The 19044-nt window shown below is 41.9% G+C and overlaps 1 protein-coding gene across 1 annotated transcript; it reads right to left on the bottom strand.

Annotated features, from left to right (window-relative positions):
* Window positions 1-1705: 1705 nt before the first annotated feature.
* On the bottom strand, window positions 1706-18109 carry SPDL1 (spindle apparatus coiled-coil protein 1). Its single transcript, XM_028528338.2, has 12 exons — window positions 17954-18109; window positions 16329-16509; window positions 14358-14534; window positions 12959-13153; window positions 12226-12375; window positions 12028-12126; window positions 11840-11950; window positions 9480-9620; window positions 7357-7460; window positions 6580-6767; window positions 3675-4005; window positions 1706-2276 (listed from the first exon to the last, which is right to left on the bottom strand). Exons 2-12 carry the CDS (start codon window positions 16485-16487, stop codon window positions 2129-2131), a joined length of 1803 nt encoding a protein of 600 aa, XP_028384139.1. The 5' UTR covers window positions 16488-16509; window positions 17954-18109; the 3' UTR covers window positions 1706-2128.
* Between the last annotated feature and the right edge of the window lie 935 nt (window positions 18110-19044).

The following is a 19044-nucleotide window of genomic DNA, read 5'->3' as shown; positions in this document are numbered from 1 at the left end:
GGGTGAGGTTCTCTGACCAATCCTGTTGTTCAACCTTTCGCCCCAGCTGCTCATTGTGTTTACAGATCCATGTCAGTTTCTGCCTGGAAAAAAGATTTCCCGAACTTAAGCTCTTCGAGATTTTGCTCCTATCTCTCCAGATGGGACTGCCACTGCCTTTTACGAAGCCCTAAAGAACCAGACATTTTGAAGTCCTCGGTTTACTGAACTAGAGCTGTCTCCTACCTTTATTCTCTGAACAGCTATTTCTTCTATGGGTAACGCTTTCCTCTCCGTGCCTTAGGAAACCTCTGAAGGAATCTCTGCTGAGAAAGTAAAATAAAAATGTAAACAGCTCCCCAGGCACTTTCTTGTTTTCCATCTCTGTTCCTTTAGCACTTTGGACATTCTATGACAACCTCTACCACTCTTAATTTTTTTCACCGTTTATTAATACCTGTGTCATTGCACAAGTAACTTCGCCTCTCTGAGGCCTGTTTCTTCATCTGTAATATGAGTATGAATTAAGTCTATATAATATCCAGCTCACAGAGATGTTGAGAGGGTTAAATGTGACATTGAATGAAAGGCCTTACAAGAGTGCTTGGCACATTAGATTGATTGAAATGTTAGATGTAACTATTGCTAGTAGTACCACCACTGCCACTACTTCCTGTGTGGGTCGACAGACTGGGAGCTACGAAGGATTGTGTCTGCACCCCTAGCACATGGCTCCTAGAAAAACTCAATGTTGGGAGAAATTGATCTACACTCTCTAATATCCTATGAACATACTCATTCATTATTATTCTCAGGTTAAAACTGCTTTCAGAGCCTTCAGCTACTTCTTTTGGCAATAGATGTTATTTAATGTGCAATTTCCAATTTCCTGAGTATGCTTCTTGTAGCAAATTAAAGGTTTATTATCTGATCTATTTAGAAGTGAGAGGCAATTTCCTTTTACCTAATGTATTTCAGTAGACTTATCTAATTAACCCACGGCAATAGTTCATTGTACGTGTCAACTCAATTGGGCCACAGAGCTCAGATACGTGGTCAAACATTGTTCTGGATGCTTCTGTGAGAGTACTGTAGGGAGATTAACATGTAAATCTGTGGACGGTAGTAAAGCAGATACCCCTCCGTAATGTGGGTGAGCCTGTGCATGCAATTAGATGGAACCCTGGACAGAACAGAGACTGGCCTCCCCCAAGCAAAGGAGAACTCTGTGGCAGATGGCCTCCAGAATTAAACTCGAACACTGGCCCTCCAGTGGGTGTCCAGCCTGACTGCTTTTGGACCGCAGATTTGGGACTTGCCGGCCTTCGTATGCACACACGACAATTTCTTAAAATAAATTCCTCTGTCTCTGTATAGTATACACCAGTGGTTTTCACCTGGTGTGCCATGGCACACTGGTACGCCACAACGATTTTCAAAACGCGCAATACCTGATTATGTAGATGGAGGCACTGACCTCTCTTCCTTTGGATTGATGAAAAAAAAAAAAATGACAACAGCCAACACAACAGGAGTCTGGTGTAAATGAATCAAAATCACACCTAATTTTTTTGTCGGATCAGTGAAAAGATATATTTTTTGGTTTGCCACAGAATTTTAGTACTTAATTTATGTGTGCCATGAGATTAAAAGTTGAAAATCACTGGTAGAGACTAATATACCAACCGAGAGTATATATGAAATTAAGTTATAGACCAGTCCATAATCATTTAAAGGAAAAAAAATCTTTATTTAGAAAGTTTAGAATTAAACATACAAAGATGAACATAGGTGCCATAAACACTGACAAAATCCAGTTCCAATACAACATATGGCTCTGGCTGTGTAACACCACTTAAAAAATACATACACAGTGCAACAGACAGATTTATAACAATACTTCCCTTCAGCTGTTAGTTATTCACACAGAAGCTCAGTAAAGGATCGTCACTTAGGGAACTCTCCTGCTGAGCGTCGTTACCAAATTTAGAACATTTGGTCAAAGAGGATGAACACGCCAGGTCTCGGCATAATGAGTAGAAGAAAAAAATAGCCTGCAGGCTGGCATCCTTCGGATAAAGACAATCTTAATCAAGCTCCACAGCCACCGGCTGGGCAAGTCGTCCTTCCTCCTACTAAAGGGCAGTCCTCACTGCTGGGGGCACTGGGTCTCCGGCGTGGACTTGGAGGACACGTACAGAATAGGGTGTGATTTCTTACAAGTTTTCTTTTCCAACTTGCTTGCAGTTTCTTTCTCTTCTTTAACTTCTGCTGGAAGCTCTGATTCAGCATCTAACCTACAGGCATTAAAGCATCCACTCTGAATTCAAGTGTGGTAGAGAAAAATGCAAGAAGAGATAATCTGCTAGTATAATGGGCCTCTAATAAGACATGGTGATTTTTTTTTTATGTATATAAGGTAAAAAACTGACTGTGATACCATTAAGAAAACTAAATCACTGACTCTCTAAAAAAATCTTTTTATGTCAATAGACTTATTTTTTTAAATGTCTAAAGAAGTATCTTTAAGGTTGATAGAGTCATGGCAAAGCCTAAATTAAAGAATTAAAATACAGTGAGGGCACCTATCATAATAAGCATATTTAACAAAAAATTAAAGTGTTATAGCACTAGTTTAATGTTAACAAGACATACGAAAGGCAAAATGCAAGATAAAAATAACATGAGATCCTGGGCAACATAGCTAGATGTCTGTTAAGACACATATCCTATGATTTCGCTCATATGTGGAACCTAACGAACAAACTGAACAAGGAAAACGGGGACAGACTCATGGATGGACGGCAGGACGTATGACAGAGGGGGCAGGTTAGGGAGCGGAGGGACCGAGTGAAAAGGAAAAAGGACTCTTGGATATGGACAGCACTGTGGTGACTGCTGGGGAGAGCGGGGTATAAGGGGACTAAATGGTGATGGAAAACACACAAAAAAGATTAAATTTTTAAAAACCTCAAACTGAATTTCAAGTAACAGAATAATAATTAAAGAAACATAAACAGTGAAGAGACATTTCCCTTCCATTCACTTTCTCTTACCTTTTGAGAGCTATTATTTTTTTTAAAGGCTGAGACCCTTAAAACATGAATTCTTATAGACATACGTGTCTTGACGCTAGTCACAAGTTCAAATATGCAGAAACTAGAAGATCTAAAGTTCTGATGTAAAATGAAAATAAATTGACCTTTGATATTTAAAAGTGTAAAATAGGTATTAAAGCCCATCCTTAAAGATCAGGATAAACAATTTCAAAAGACATAAAAGAATTTTCCCTAACAGTCTCCAAAAGGCTGAAATTTCTTAGACAACTGGAAAGCCATTTTAGGGGATAAGTTAACATTTCCTTCATGACTGCCCTTGAACCAGGAAAACAATAACCATACACTTACCCACACCAAGAAAACGTCCAGAGAGGTACTAAACTGATATTTCTGTGTCATGAAAGAGAAAAGTGTAACTTAAAAATAATACCCTTATGCAGAAGTCCTTTCCCTCGCAATCCTTTTAGCGCTTTTAAGTGTCAGAAATGCTGAAGGCAGACAGAAGACCTCATGCTGCACGGGACACTGAGAACACGGATGGAGAGCAGCCGAGCTCAGGCTTCAACAGGGAAGAGACTCGGAGAAGCCTGCTGTGTGTGTGTGTGTGGGGGGGGGGGGGTGAGCGAGGGCACTGACCTGGGAGCCTCCAGGGAGTTTCCGCTTCTCGCACTCACGGTGGGAACTTCTCTAAGGGTCACGCGTTTCTTCTCCTTCGCTGGCTGAATACTCGTGGGCAGACTTTGACGAGGAGAGAGAGGGCCTCCTGGTGTATTTACAGAGACTGTCTTTTCTAACTGCAAGTTGTTACCTTCCAAGTGGCTAGCACAGGACTGCGCCTCCTCTCTCTGACGTGGCGATCTGGGAACTTCTTCCCCTGAAGCGCTGAGGACACACCCATCGTCAGGGGTTCTCACATCCACAGGCAGGACCTCACGCCTCTTCTTGAGTATGGGCACTTCCATTTTCTCTGAGGATAAAAAGTCACGAAAAATATGCCCAGTTAATAAATCAAAAGGCACAGTCCACATAAAGAGGTACAATTAGTTATGTGTTTTTCCTTTCCTTTCACCGATCTTTTAAAACCCAGTTATCTCCTTATTAAACTATGAGGTCTGTCCGGAAAAAGTCCAACCATTGTTGACATAACGAGAATGGTTAGCACAACATCAACGTAATCTAACAGCCCAGGATAGTGGACTGGAATGCACATGCGTGAACAATGACGACTTCACTGTACCAGTCAGTGGGGGCGGTAGACGCCATTGAGTGAGCATGTGTACTGTGTGGACGTGCATTCCAAATGACTGAGCAAGTAGAGCAATGAATCTGTGTCAAATTTTGTGTTAAGCTTGAACATTCCTCCACACAAACTACTCAGGTGATCCAGAAGGCCACAGCTAAGGGCAACTGGTGACTGGCAGCTTCATCATGACAATGTGCCTGCTCATGCATTATGTCTCATACAGTTTTTTGGCAAAACATCAAATCGCCCAGGTGACTACAGCCCAGATTTGGCATTCTGTGACTTCTGTTTTTTTCCAAAACTAAAATCAGCCTTGAAAGGGAAGAGATTGCAGACTGTCAATGAGATTCAGGAAAATAGGATGGGCCAGCTGATCGCGATTAGAACTGTGTGAGGTCCCAAGGTGCCTACTTTGAAGGGGACTGAGGCATCATTGTCCTGTGTACAATGTGTCTCGTGTCTTCTTCAATAAATGTCTCTTATTTTTCATAGCACACGGCTGGATACTTTCTGGACAGGCCTCATATATAATCTCTGTCTTTTATCTTTCTTTTTCATGGATTCCATTAACTTTGTCTACGAAAGGTTATCTGCCTGTACATTTTTTCTTCCGTAACTCAATATGTTTGGCTCTGGGAATGAACACTTAACTGGTCTTTGCTGGTGCTGTGGTACAAGTTGCATGGGCATCGTTAGATCTCAGTGTGGAGAGGAGAAAGGATACAGCAGTGGGAGTCAAGGAATCCAGGTCCAAGTATGACTACACCCACTTTGCAGCTGGATGACCTTGGGGAAGTACTTAACCTCTTGGAGATTTTCTTTATCTTTAAAATGGAAATTAAAAGTACCCACTTCATTCAATATTGTGTTTTGTAAGGATGAAACGAAAAGAACAGTCTCTCGAGATGGTAATTTGTGCCTACTAGCCCCACCTACAAAGCATATTAAAAACCTGAGTACTTCTACCACGGATACGTCCCTACTTCGAACCACGCTATCGTGTCTCACGGCAGACGACTATAATAACCTTCTACCCCCACTGCTCAGCGTGACACGTGCGACTTCCCTCTGTCCCTGTGCAGGTCCTTGTCCAGTCACTGAACTAATCGTTCTAATGTGTCTTCCCTATCCTCATACCACTGTGTCTTTCATTTTCAAGATCACACTTTTAGTGAAGTTGGAGAAACCGCGGTGGGGTGTGGGGGTGGGTTTCCTGCTCTGCCCTGATGTTCTAAGGTCATTACTTTCCCTTTCCCTTTCCCGGCTCCTTCAAAACCCACGTCCTCTAGATTCACGATGCTGCCTCGAGCCCCTCTGCTAGGTGCCTTCAGTTCAGCAGCCTTTGAAATACACAATGGGTAATTCTCAATCAGGAGAGCCTATTACAACCAGGGGAGGGGAAAAGGATGAGAGAGAGAGAGAGAAGCCTTTTCAACTAAAAACATTTACTAGTGCTAACAACCTCCCCACTGTGAACAGTGTAGGGGCAAAAACTGCTGAAAATCTATAAGCTAAAACATTTAACAACACTCTTGTTGTATAAGAACCATCATATTCTTAGACTTTTTTTTACCTTTGGCCTTTTATTTCTTCATTTACATCCAGTAAAATCACTCTCTGTAGTGTGGAAGATGGGTATTTTCTCTCTGAGTGATTCTACTTGCTAGTTGCTCCCCAATTTCCACCCCACTATTCTTCCTTAACAACCGAACCCCCAGCATTTAGTTGGGAACATGGACCCTGAGTATCAAGACTGCATTTCTCGACGTTTCTGGTGGGCAGATGAGGCCATGGCTAAATTCCGCTCAAGACATACGCTGAGGAACAACGCAAACAAAGCCAAATGGTGCCGCTGGACACTCTGACCAGGCCCGGGAGGCCTCTTCCGGGCTTTCATCGGGGGGAAGAAGAAGCACCTGTCATGTTAAGTCTCCACTGTCTGAGGTTTCCCGTTAGCAGCACTGGCTAAAACAGCTCCCAGACATCAGTTCCCTCAACGAAACTGAACTCCAGTCTTACACAAGAAGCTGCAACTGTAAAAGGGAAAAGCCTCCAAAGGCAAGGCTCTACCACACAGATATCAAAACGAATACCTATGCGTATTCATGCACACCTAGTACCCAGTTCTCTCTGAATGTTCCTGCGGTTTGTGGGAGCAAGTTTATTTTACTAAATATAGATACACAGCCACAAGTTAGTGTGTAATGAGATTTGCATAAAGCTACGGTAAGAAGAAAGTTGGTATGACCTCCCAGAGCTTCTCATGATTAAAAGACAACATGTGTGAGACACACGCACCTTCGGGCTCGTACTTCAGTTTCAACTCGTCTATTTTAGCTCTCAGTCTCATATTCTCACTTTGGGAAAACTGCAGGCATCTCTCATTGGCAAAAAGTTTTCGCTCAATATCCAGAGCCCGCTGGCTCTCAAATAATGCTTTCATCCGCTGTATGGACAATTCACCTTTAGTGCTTTCATTTTCTTTGCTGTATTAATAAAAAAAGGGGGAGGGGGACCAAGAAACAGTAAAATAACAATATAAACAAGCGTAGTTGTTAGTGTAAATCTTGTATTATATATTTGAACTTAGTAAAAAATTACATTTCCTTGGGGTATTTGGAAATGAAAAAAAAACATAAGCTTCAACAACGGCATTTTTAAATAAAATGAAAACCTCGTGCATCCTCTGAAGGATATGGACAAAGGAGGGAAACAGTGTTTCCACATTTATTCACGTGTAAATAAATTCCTCTAAATTTAAAATTATACAATATTTACTCTTGAAAAATTTAGATCATAAGAACATTTTCTACAATAAAGTTCTTTTCACTTACCAATCTAAAAAGCTAAATAAAAAATAAAGACATCTAATTACTCATTAAAAGTATTTTTTTCTTCAATAATCAGCACTAACTATATCCTGACTAAATCTCACTTAATGCCCAGAGATATTTTTGTTGCTTTTCCTTTCTGCAATTTTCTTTTGGCAATATTAAAACAAAAACGTGTAGTCATTAATGCCACTTATTATAAACAAGGTAAGAGGCTCCATCTTTCTATCCAACCAACACTTACTTTGAATTGTTGAGCTTTATCTGAAGCAAATCTGTGTAATAGGTGGTATCTTTCAGAGCACCAGAGTTGTCTGAGGGCTTAGATTCCATACTTTCATATAAACTCTAAATAAAACAATTCACATTATGTAAAGTCAGTAACAGATTAGGTGAGTATATGTTTACTAATAATAAAATGAGCTACCACTCACTGAATGTCTATCACACAGCAGGCATTGCACTAAGCGCCAGACACTCACCTCGTTCACCTCCTGCACTAGATACAAGAAGGAGCATCCATCCCTCTCACACGTACAAGGGAACGGGTCTAAGAAGCCGCAGGCAAGTCAACGGAGAGGAGAGAGCGGAACCCAGGTCTGTGCAAAGCTGAGGCTCCTAACACTGCCTGTACCCTCTGGTTTCCCTCTCCTTTTAGAATGTTAGAAACACACACTCACTGAGTTTAATTGTGGCCTTTATGCCGTAAATTAGAAAAATATGAAAAAGAGAGTGGAGATCCTTAGTTATTTTTGGTACCCACTCTTCTGAGATTCTGATGGAATCTCTGTATGATTTCTCTATGGGGGAAAAAAAGGTATAAAACTGCTTAAAAACTTGTACGTGATTTTAAAGGCTGCAGGTTAAAACCTCCTGGTTAAAGCCATACTTTTCAAAGTATAGGGCTAAGCCTCCTGGTGGGCCACATTAGCCAGCCGATTGAGGTACTGCAAGTTTAACCAAAACTGTCCTTTTGACAGTTCTTACTAGAGAAAGAAATAAGGTTACAAACATTTAAAATTTTGTAATACACTATTGGCTACAATTTAATATGCCTAAGAGGTTAACATTTAAAAAATGTGTCGTTTATAAACTTTAATTAGTTCTTTAGTTAGTGAGAAGATATATGTGCTCCCAAAGTTAATTTATAAGTTTAATATAATTTTAATAAAAAATACCAGCAAGCTTTTTTGGAGGTACACTAGATATTCATAGAGAAAAACAAAGATGCAAGAGTAGGCAGGAACACGTTGGGACCAAAAAGCTACTCCTGTAGTATTCCTGTAAAAATACATATCCTGATTCTCATCACTTCACACAAATCCAAAATGAGGAGTAATCTGCAAAGTAACCAGCTTACTCTTCAAAAAATGTAAGTTCAGGACAGACACAAACTAAGGAATTGTTCAGATTAAGAAACACCAAAGAGACTTGGTAAGTTAATACGTGCGATCGTGGACTAGACCCCAGAGAGGAAAGCACTTGGGGTGCTTCTGTTTTGCTATAAAGGACATCAGCAGTGACTGGTAAAATGTACAGGGCAGGGTAACTAATACTCTCATCAGTGTTAATTTTCTGATTTTGATCATTGTACCGTGGTTATGTAAGAGAATGAACTTCAATAATGTTGAGGGCCAACTTATTCTCATATGTTTAAGAAAAAATTGCATATACAGAGAGAGACAGAGAAAATAATAAAGCAAATGTGGTAAAACTGACAATTGGGGAATCTGGGTGCAGGGTATACAGGCATAACTGTACAACTTTTCTGGGAATCTGAATTTGTTTCAGCCATCTTTTAAGCAGTAGTTTATTAAAGCCTTCTATGCGTTCCAGTTGTCGCACAATGCTGGGCCATGTGACAAAACTCCTGCTGTGCACCCGTTAAAAACTGGAGCCGGACAGCTCTGGAAAACAATGGGCCACTGATGACACACAACTACAGGAATGACTCCCCCTGGTGGGAGGCTGAGCTGCAGACGAACAGAAGAGCACGTAATGCGCGATCCCACCTCTGTGATGCTCAGTAGTTTATGTATCTAATGCTGACTCAAAAGTAAGAGACGTTAACATCCCCTGGGTTACACAGTAAAGATAGGGACATTGTAAGCCACAACTTACACATAATAACAAGTCTGAAGGTAATAACAAGTCTGAGGGAGGTGAGTTTCCTCTGGCTCTACTAACAGAAACAACCGTGGAAATCAGTAAAAAGCAAAAAGAAACTCAGAGAGAAAATTAATTTAAATATTGGTCACTCTCAATGGAAACCGTAAGTAATTATATAACAAAGAAGCTATTCAAGTTAAAAGTATTAAGATATTCAAACCAAAATTTAACTGCATGTTTAAAAGGTGTCACACATACCTTAAATTTCTCCAGATTTCTAATTTCCCCCAACAGATGTTTAATTTCACCGTTCTTCTGCTCCAGCATGGCAAAGAGCCGTTCCTGCTGCTCAAACTCGGTCTGAGACCCTTTCATTTGTAGCAATGTGGCGATTTGTAACTGGAAAAAGAATCATCCAGTGATTCTTTTCTGAGTGGGAGAGAGGAAGTTTCTGATAACTATATTCCTGGAATAATATTACTCTGAATTCATTTTAGAAATTAAACGAATTAGCTATTCTTTTTTTTAAAAAAGATTTATTTTCAGAGAAAGGGAAAGGGAGGGAGGAAGGCAGAGAAACATCAATATGAGAAACATCAATTGGTTGCCTTTTGCATGCCCCCAACTGGTGACCTGGCCCACAACCCAGGCTTGTGCCCAGACCGGAAATCAGACTGGTGACCTTTTGGTTCGCAGGCCAATTCTCAAGCCACTGAGCCACACCAGCCAGCACTAATTAGCTATTTCTAATCTAATAATCTAATAACCTGGGAACATTTATATCAGTAAGCATAGTGACTTATTTTTGACTACTTGTGAGTGATATGTGAAGTCAGTAACAATTACTTGTGCTTCTGAGAAACTAACTGAACTGCCCGGCTGGGTTCACAAAGCACATCACGTGACCGGTAAATGAGCCTGGACCAACGCCGCACTCGGCTCATCATGTGCACTCTCGTCAGGGTATGACGGGGTTTCCCAAAACTTCAATTAACTTCAATAGTATTGGGTTCAGAAATTATTAAGCTACTCACATTCAGAAAGCACAAGGATGGAAAGCAAAAGGTAAAGGCAATCTAAAGATATTAAGGAAATATTCAATATAAATGTTAATTTTTTAAGAGCAGAAATCAACTTACCTAATTACGGCTCCACCTAAACCTAGAGTTGCAGAGCAATTAAAAGGAAATTAGCTAAAATCTACACTTAGCATTTCTTTATGCCTCCAGAAATTTCTGGAGATCTAAAAAGTGTCAATTAATTTAAAGACAGTTTCGGGTAAAGCAAACAACGACAAGGGGCAGGTATGGTGACAAGGAAGAGAGAAATATTACTTCTACTATTTTAAAGGATCCACTTTTTGTTCCTGCTTCAGAATAGATGCTCAACACACTTAACCTAAGAAGATCCAGAATGCTACTTGTGTCTCAAGACAGTCTGGGATCTCATGGGAATGTTGGGAGATTAATGTCGTAGGAACCCAACAAATACTAAAAGGCTATTGTTTTTTACGTCAGTGCTTCCTTATTTGCAAAGCACCACGCAAGCATTGTTCTCTGCTCTCACTTGACTCCAGGGCAGTTCTGAGAGGCAGGTTCTACCATCTCTACTTTACGGATGAGGCGACTGATGCTCTGAAAAGTGAAAACACTTGACCAAAGTCCCACAGCCAGCAAGTGACAGCATGAGGATCAATCCCAAGTTCATCCAACACTGACCTTTCCCATTTTGTTGGTAAAGCTCATTATCCTAAACAAAAGGTACGAACCCTTCTGGACTTTGAGTTACCATCTTAGGAGACTTGAGGAACAAAAGATCAGAGAACAGGCTGGTGTAACACTGAAATCCTTCCCACTTCTACATGTTCTTCTGTTACCATCTATCTGACTAAAATGAGGACCAACAAACCCTTCAAACTTAAAGGGCCTATGTACTTGACTTGAGAAATTACAAGGAAAGGAAATACAAATGTTACCCTATACATAAGCTTTTGGGGGAGAACTGAAGAATAATGAGAGCTAGTTTTAGCTGAAGTGGAGCTATGCTCAGAAACACACCAAGCCCACAGCAAGGAAAAAAAAAAATTTCTTTTTCTCCCACTCCACAGAGAAAGATTTATACCTATCTGGCAAGGCTACTAAGTAACCATTTAAAAAAATCAATGAGCCCTTGCCGGTGTGGCTCAGTTGGTTGGAGCATCATTCCACACACAGAAAGGTCACAGGTGCAATTCCCAATCAGCACACACACCTATGTTGTGGGTTCGATCCTTGTTCAGGGTGCGTTACTGGAGGCAACAGATCAATGTTTGTCTCTCTCCCTCCCTTCCTTCCCTGCTCTCTAAAATCAATGGGCATGTCCTTGGGTGACAATTAAAAAAAAAAAATCAATGGATACTAAATATACAACTAAATCTTTACTATAGGGCTTTTAAAAATGTAAATGGATCTTTTGCTTAATTTAAAAATATTGATTTCCCCAAATCATGCAGTTCTAGAAGTAATTTTTTAAGTACATTCCTTGAAAGAAAAGATGCTTTCTTTGATATATCTATGCATGTAATGCTGATACAAAATAGGTGTAGTAAACCCTTTTTGGTCGTGGTGGTGATGCGATACCTTCATTCTTTGCATCTGTTCTCTGTTAAATGCGTTTTGCTTCTTTAGTGACTGGTACTTGACTTTCATGCTGATAAGCTGACGCTCCATTGCTGCCCTTCGATCTTCCACCTAGAGAACATTAACATGATTAATTATGCTCGAATTAAGTGAAACGCCAGTTTCATCAACGGAATGTCTGTAAGTACCTCTGCAAACAAGGAGTTGCCTTTACTGTTGGGGTCCAAGGCTTGCTGGAGGGCTTGGTCTAATTGCACTTGAAGATCTTGATTTGCTAGACGTGCTTTCTAAATTCAGAAGGAAACAGTTTAGCCACTAGAGACCAGGTTAGCAAGAAAACAACGTATTACAAGTCGGAAAAGATGACGTTACTGCAATCGTAACACCTCTAAAGCGCTGTAGTAAGAAATCGCCTCCTTCTCTCGGTCCTCTTTTTCCTCCGTGAGCCGGTCGACCTGGCGCATTAAGTTGGAATTCAGAAGTTCTAGTTGTTCTTGTCTGTATTGCAGTTCATTCACTTCTTCTTGGAGGGTGGTCTATTCAACAGAAATTGAAAAAGGGGACACTCTTGAATAATCCTTTGTTTAGCTGCTTCTCAGTTTATCTATCAGCAATGATTCACACCTGAAACTAAAAAACTAGTTAAAGTGTTAAGGTCCATAATAAAATAATATAAATTACTAAATTTTTCAGTAGGAAACAAAATATAAGGCTCTAGAGACTGTCTTTCTTTTCTATAAATTTAAGGCTTTAGTTTTTAATTAACCTTCGCCTGCAATGAAAAAAAAGCACACTCCTATGCACATCAACTTTCAAGGGAATGTTTTATACTGGGCTATTTTTTAATGTTACAAACTAGAACCAGAGTAAATGTTTCTAAATTCATCCAGAGGTTTCACTGATCTAAAGTCTGCCTTACATAATCATGTAAATAAAGCTTCATTATGCATGAAGTAATCTACTTAAAACTCTGTAAAACATTTTTTCAGTTAGATCACAGTTAGTCCAAAGAATAATTCAGCCTTAAAACTAGTTCATAAGGATTATTACAGAAACACGTAAAAAGCACGCGAGAAAAAAAGAGAGAACACTTGAGAACACACACGCCGTAAGAATTACCTTCACGCCCTCCATGTCCGCGAGTTCAGTCTGAAGGGCCAGCACCTCTGAAGACATGGTTTCGTGGGCACGCTCTGACATCACCCGCATCTCCTCCGACTTATGAGACAGGAGTTCCTTCTGATGGTCCACTTTGTGCTTCAGCTGCTTTTCACTGAGCCTAGCTTCATCTAATTCCGCTTTCAATTTCTCTAACTGAGGTTTAAAACAGTTGACAGTCTTGTTAATTAAAGGGTAACTGACGGTCATCAGAACACACAGTGGTACAACCTGTCCTGGTATCTGTAGGATAACTAGTTTGGAAGACAGTCAACCTGAACGAAACTATTTTAATAACTCTTATAAAATGTCACATAGTTCCAAATCTTGGAAAACATAGGTAGGTTTCAAACGAACTAATTACAGCAGAAGGGCAAAGCTTCAGGGCCAGGCCCAGGCCTAACCTGTCTCAGCATCACTCCTCGTACGTACGTAACACTGGTGAGTGACTGCACCACCACCACAGCCCTCAGCTGAGGCCACGTGGGTACAACGTCAGCACCACACCTAACATTCACTAAGTGGTTTCTGTTGTCAGTAAAAAGCTTTTGCCTGTTGTTCAGGGTTATGACAATCGTCTCTACTGAATTACCTTCAATAGGGTTTCAACGTTCTTAGAATGCACCCTGACACTTCTTTTCTATTTATAAAATACCTTCTTAGCTTGATTTGTATTCCCTTTTCTATTTTCATAATGTGACATAAAATTCCAACTAAATGATTTCTGGGGAAATGTGGCCATCTTTCTGAAGACACTACTGACTGACTCAAACACAGTCAGTGCATGATGGGACGGTTGGAGTTCCGCATTTGGCTGAGGTCAGACACCTTTGAAGTCAGTGACCTGTCTTATCACAAACATACAAACAGTCCACCTAATTAGTGAGGGTAGGTGGGTCTGCACTCCTGACACCTTTGGCTGCTTGTGTGCAGGGTTGGTGGCACAAACAGCAGTGACAGAAGCGGGCCACCACGAAGTCTAGGAGAGAAACGTTGGCGGTCTGAACTAGAGTGGCAGTAGTGTGGATGGAGGGTGCGTAAGTCAAATTCTTAGAACTTAGGTGAGAAATAAGTGCAAGATGGCAAATAGAGTTCCAAATTTGGGGCCCAGGTGATCTGAGAACATCAGCAAGACTGAAAATATCCAGTTACTAAAATTAAATAACTGTATTTCATTGGTGGAATGCTATTTAAGCAAGTTCCTTAGGTAAACTTGTGTTCCTCCGAGTCTCCCCTCCTCACATCACGACAGAGCTCTTGCTCTCCTAGCTGGTGCTGAGAAAACCTTCGTCACCTAAAGGTTACAGACGGCTGCATAAGCACGGAACATTTCTGTTCTGAAATACATAGATATCCAAACCTTATTTTTCAGTTCATTCACTTCCTGTCCATGGGTTCTGCTCAGTTGTTCTTCTAGCTTCTCCAGGTGCATTTTTTGATCCTGTTTTATAGCTTCGCATTCCGAGGTCAAACTTTCTAGCATTCGACTCTTGAGCTCGACTTCTCTCTGAAGAGTATATTTTTCTTGTTCGTAACTCTGAAAGCAGATCCAATGACAATTCAGCGGCATGAGGGAAACTTAAAGCCAGTGCACACATGCAGTTCTCACCCTCGACTGTCTCATTCCTGCTTTATGTATTCGCTGCTTTCTAGGTAACAATCGAGTGTTAACTCTGGAATAATTTTGCGGCTAATCAGTCTAAAAAATTTAAACCCTCCTGAGGGGTAATTCGAGACTACGTTCAAGGACATTCCAGCAATACAGCAATTACATCTATACCCTGTCAAGGAAATAAAAAGTGTACTATGGTATGTCGACGTGTCGAGTAATCTCTGCTAGAAAAAATTAATAGCACTTGAATTTTCCTAGTGAGAATTTTCCTAGTGAGACACTCACAAGTGACTCGCTGGATGAACACAGTGAGGGGACAAAAGGAGTATTTAATGTGAGTTTTGCTTACTGAAAAGAAAGTGTAAAGATAAAAGGGGCATCAGGTCCAGCTCTTTCAACAAGTTTTAAAAAATCAGATAAAATTAGAATAAAAAGAAAAATTAAAAAATAAGAGTTGCCATTAGTTATTTACCTGCTATAAATAAATTCTGAGATCAAATACACATGTTACCGAGCACTTACTAAATAAAACTGATTTATGCATTCTTTTAATGATGTGTGCCAGACACTGGGGACCCAATGGTGAACAAGGCTGAAAAACGCCCTCTCTTGTGGTGCTCATGATCAGGATACAGTTAGCACTGCAGAGGACTAAAAGAGTGAGTAACGCAGCTTTACAATGCACAGTCAGGGGACGGGCTCTCTGCTGCGGTGCCGTCTAACGGAAACATGAAGGCTGAAACTCCATCCCTGCAGGTGGGGCACGAACCAGTCAGACGGAGGCCACAGCTCGTGCAAAGCCCACAGGGCAGGACTCGTATAGCTAAGCACAAGGGAAAGGAGTTTGAGATGACAGGTAAGTGTGGCAGGGTTCAGATCACATAGGTATCTGCAAGCCCAGGTGAGGAGCTGGGATTTTGTTGTGATGTAATGGGAAGCCAGTGTGTGTTTTTAGCGGGCTGTGTGTGGCATGACCTTGCATGTATTCTCCAACGACCAGTTGGCTGCTGTATACAGAGAATGAATGACATGAGGGGAGCAGGCCACCTGGTTAGAAGGCCACAACAGTGGCCTAGGGAGAGAGGACGGTGGTCTGCGCCAGACTGGTGTTAACATAAATGAGTGTTTTGTAGGTCAAGTTCTCAGAGCTTACTAATGGTTTAAACACAAAAACGAAGGGGAAAAAAGATACTGAGTAAAACCACTACATTTCTGGCTCAAGCAACTGGATGAATGTTACACATTTAGTAAATAAGCTAAAGAAAATGGCAAGAGAATGTCTGGCTAGTGGGCAGAGAATCAACTCTTCGGTTTATGTTAGGTTTGAGACGTCCATTAGCAGCGGGCAGTGGAATGTACAGTCCAGGCTTCAGCGGAGAACCGAGGACGTTGTGTCATGTCCCAGGGCGTTCAGATGTTATCTGAGGCTATGACGCAAGTGAGGTCGCCCAGGAAGAGTACGGACAACACAAGATCTAAAATCTAGTGTGGGTCGAAGACAGTGAGCATAACTGGATTTCCAAACGCAGAATGCCCTGGGTCAGGAAGCATGTTAGGTATTCATTTAGTTTATCCCTCCTCGTTGGGGAGGGGGCTGGCTGGGAAGTAGATCTAAATTCTTCAGAAAACAATACAAATAATATTAACAATAATTGCTAGACAGCACGAATCATCAATAGCTAAGCACACGCTTACAGACCAAGGCGCCTGGAGTCCTACCTCAGTGATGGTCATTATTTCGTTACGGCAGTTATCTAGTTGTGTCTGTAACTCGTTCTGGCTCTCCACCAGCTGCAAGCCATACTGCGCGGCCTTCAGCCGCTCTTCCTCCACCTCTTTGAGCTTGCACCGGAGGTCCGTGATGATGTCTGCCTCCATGGCTTTCTTCTGTTTTCCTCTCCTGCAGACAGAGAAAATAAAAGTACTTAAGCTTAAACAAAAAACTCCGTGTAATGATATCAATATCTATTTACACATATATTTTATTACGACTGCCATATAAAAACACAGTATTGAAGATTTCTTCCCAACTTTTAAGTGGTCACATTTACATTCTTTTTCTAAGAGTGTCTGGCGATTTTATTACCTGATTTGAGACCAAATCAAAAAGAGCAGAAAAAAGGTGAATCTATTTAATTTTGCTCCTAAGAAATGCAGTACAAGTGACTATGAATCATGGGATGGAGGGCCCAGCTCCACAGCCCAGTGCCCCTAACTGTTCTTCTGTCCTGCCCCTCTGAAGCATGAGTGCACAAAGCAGTCAGGAGACTGGAAGCTGTAGGGATCAGGCTGCCCAGTTCTTATTGAACTCGGAAAACTTGTTGACTTTTTCCCTTTGATTGGGGTGAGTTTTTCCAGTGTACACTCCTATGATACATGATCTGTATATTGTGTTGTGTGTCCACCACCCCAAATCAAATCATCTTCCGTCACCACAGATTTGGCCTCCTTCACCCTTTACTCCCCCCACTTCACCCCCTTCCCTCCGGTAACCTCCATACTGTAGTCTGTGTCTATGAGTTTCAGTTTTACATCCCACAAGGGGTGAAATCATATGGTTCTTAGCTTTTTCGGACTGACTTCTTTTGCTTAGCATAATATTCTCAGGGCCCACCTATGTTGTCCCAAATGGCAGTACTTCATCTTTTGTTACGGCTGAGTAGTATTTGGACAACTTATTTAATGTCTTGTTTTGTCATCATAAAATAAGGACAATAACATCTATCTAAGAGAGTTTTAAAGATTATACCAGCCAATGGGTGAAAAGCAATTTGGGCAGAACCCACATGCAGCATTCAACAGAACTATCATGCGAGATACACAGGTGGTTTTTAACATTAAAAAAAGTAAATACCACTGAAATTCATTTGAATGTCACTTAATCCAGTATATCCCAAATATTATTATTTCAATACATAATCATTATAAAATTCTTAACGAAACATTCCTCTTTTGTGTAGTCTTAGAAGTCCCGTGTATTTGACATTTGTAGCATTTCTCATACTGGACCACGCAGTGGCACCAAAGTTGTAGACACGCTAGTGTCTGTTAACCTCCGGAGGCCCAGGCAGCCAACCAGGCTTTTCATTTTCGTGCAGAATCCCCGGGGGGGGGGGGGGGGGGGGGGCGGGGCGGCGAGGTGGCCCAACAGAAAACTGAAACCGGCTCAGAATCTGGTGTACAAGAACTCAGGGGTCCGCAGACGCAGCTGTTCTGGCTAAAGGGCTCGTCCGAGACCAGGGTCCCAGGTTTCCTTAGGTCCTCTCTCCCCGCCAGAAGCCCTTCCTACGCCGCTCCCCACCGCCCCACTCCTCGCGCACTCCTTCCAGGCCCTCTGCCCCTACCTCTCTCTCTCCTTTCCGCGCTGCAGCCGGAGGCGGCTCGTGCTGAGAGTTCACCGAGCCCCGTTTCGGGAGTGTAGCTCAACTTAGCACGTAGACAGCAACCCATTCACTCTGGAGCTCCTGGGTAAGCGCCTGGGCTTTTTGAATGCCGTTCTCGCGAGAACACGCACGTCTCACGAGACGTTCCGCCCCAACCGCAGGTCAGGGGGGGGGGGGGGGGGGAACTAGAGCGACCCAATGCGTGCCCCTCCCACGTGCTGAGACTGCGCAGGTGCAGGCGGAGGGGTGAGGGGTCGGTGTCGGCGCGACTCCTCGTGTCAAGTTTACCCGGAAAGGGTGCTCTGGGTGTGTTCCAGCTGTTAGCTTGTGGTTGCAGGGTTGTTTTTTTTTTTTTTTTTCCCCCTTAAGCGACAGTACCTTCTGGAGAAACTGTGTCACTAGAAGGTGAGGCAGTGGGTAATTCTGAGATTCGCCGGCCTCGTACACCCACCGGCGCATTGGCGAGTGTGTGCCTCTGGGGGTCCTCGCCTCTGGTACCTCTTGCACGGTCCCCGGAATCCGAGTCACCGTGACAGTGCCTAAAAGCACCGCAGGACAGAGTCTCGGGCTCCTTTAGAGGACACACTGATAGTTGTTATAATGGCGCTAACGCGTGAGCCTCCCTCACGCGCCAGCAGGGTGCTAAAAGTTTGCACGGATTATCCCATTTACCGTACTTTGCCCTGTATAACGCACACTTTTTGCCCAAATTTCTGTGGGAAAAACAAGGATGCGCATAATGCATGGGTAGTGCCAATTCCATATCTACATAAATGTTTTTCATTCTTTGATTTATGCTTATTCGTTAAAACTGTAACTCTAGAAGGCAATGACGATACCCATATGCACAAATGATGCCCTGGTATAAGAGAATCAGTTTTGTTTCTAAATATAAATAAATAACATATTGAATTAAAAAGCAAAAGATTTTTTTCCTCAAAGTCTGGGCCAAAAACGTGGGTGCGTATTATACACGGAGTGCTTTATACAGGGCAAAATACGTCGGCCCTCTAACACGTTGTGAGGGGGTGCTAGTATCCTCTTTTTCTACA

The sequence above is a fragment of the Phyllostomus discolor genome, chromosome 13 (assembly GCF_004126475.2).
Source record: "Phyllostomus discolor isolate MPI-MPIP mPhyDis1 chromosome 13, mPhyDis1.pri.v3, whole genome shotgun sequence".
Classification (NCBI taxonomy): domain Eukaryota; kingdom Metazoa; phylum Chordata; class Mammalia; order Chiroptera; family Phyllostomidae; genus Phyllostomus; species Phyllostomus discolor.
The sequence above is the reverse complement of the archived record's forward strand: the minus strand, read 5'-3'. Positions and strand labels throughout refer to the sequence as shown.

What these genes read in the sequence shown, in the direction of transcription:
- SPDL1 (XM_028528338.2), bottom strand. Translation starts at nt 16,487, where the DNA reads ATGGAGGCAGACATCATCACGGACCTCCGGTGCAAGCTCAAAGAGGTG. An exon ending in GCAACTCCTTGTTTGCAGAG is followed by an intron (nt 11,951 to 12,027) that starts GTACTTACAGAC and finishes AATGTTCTCTAG; the next exon opens with GTGGAAGATCGAAGGGCAGC. An exon ending in AACAGATGCAAAGAATGAAG is followed by an intron (nt 9,621 to 11,839) that starts GTATCGCATCAC and finishes TTCTTTTTCCAG; the next exon opens with TTACAAATCGCCACATTGCT.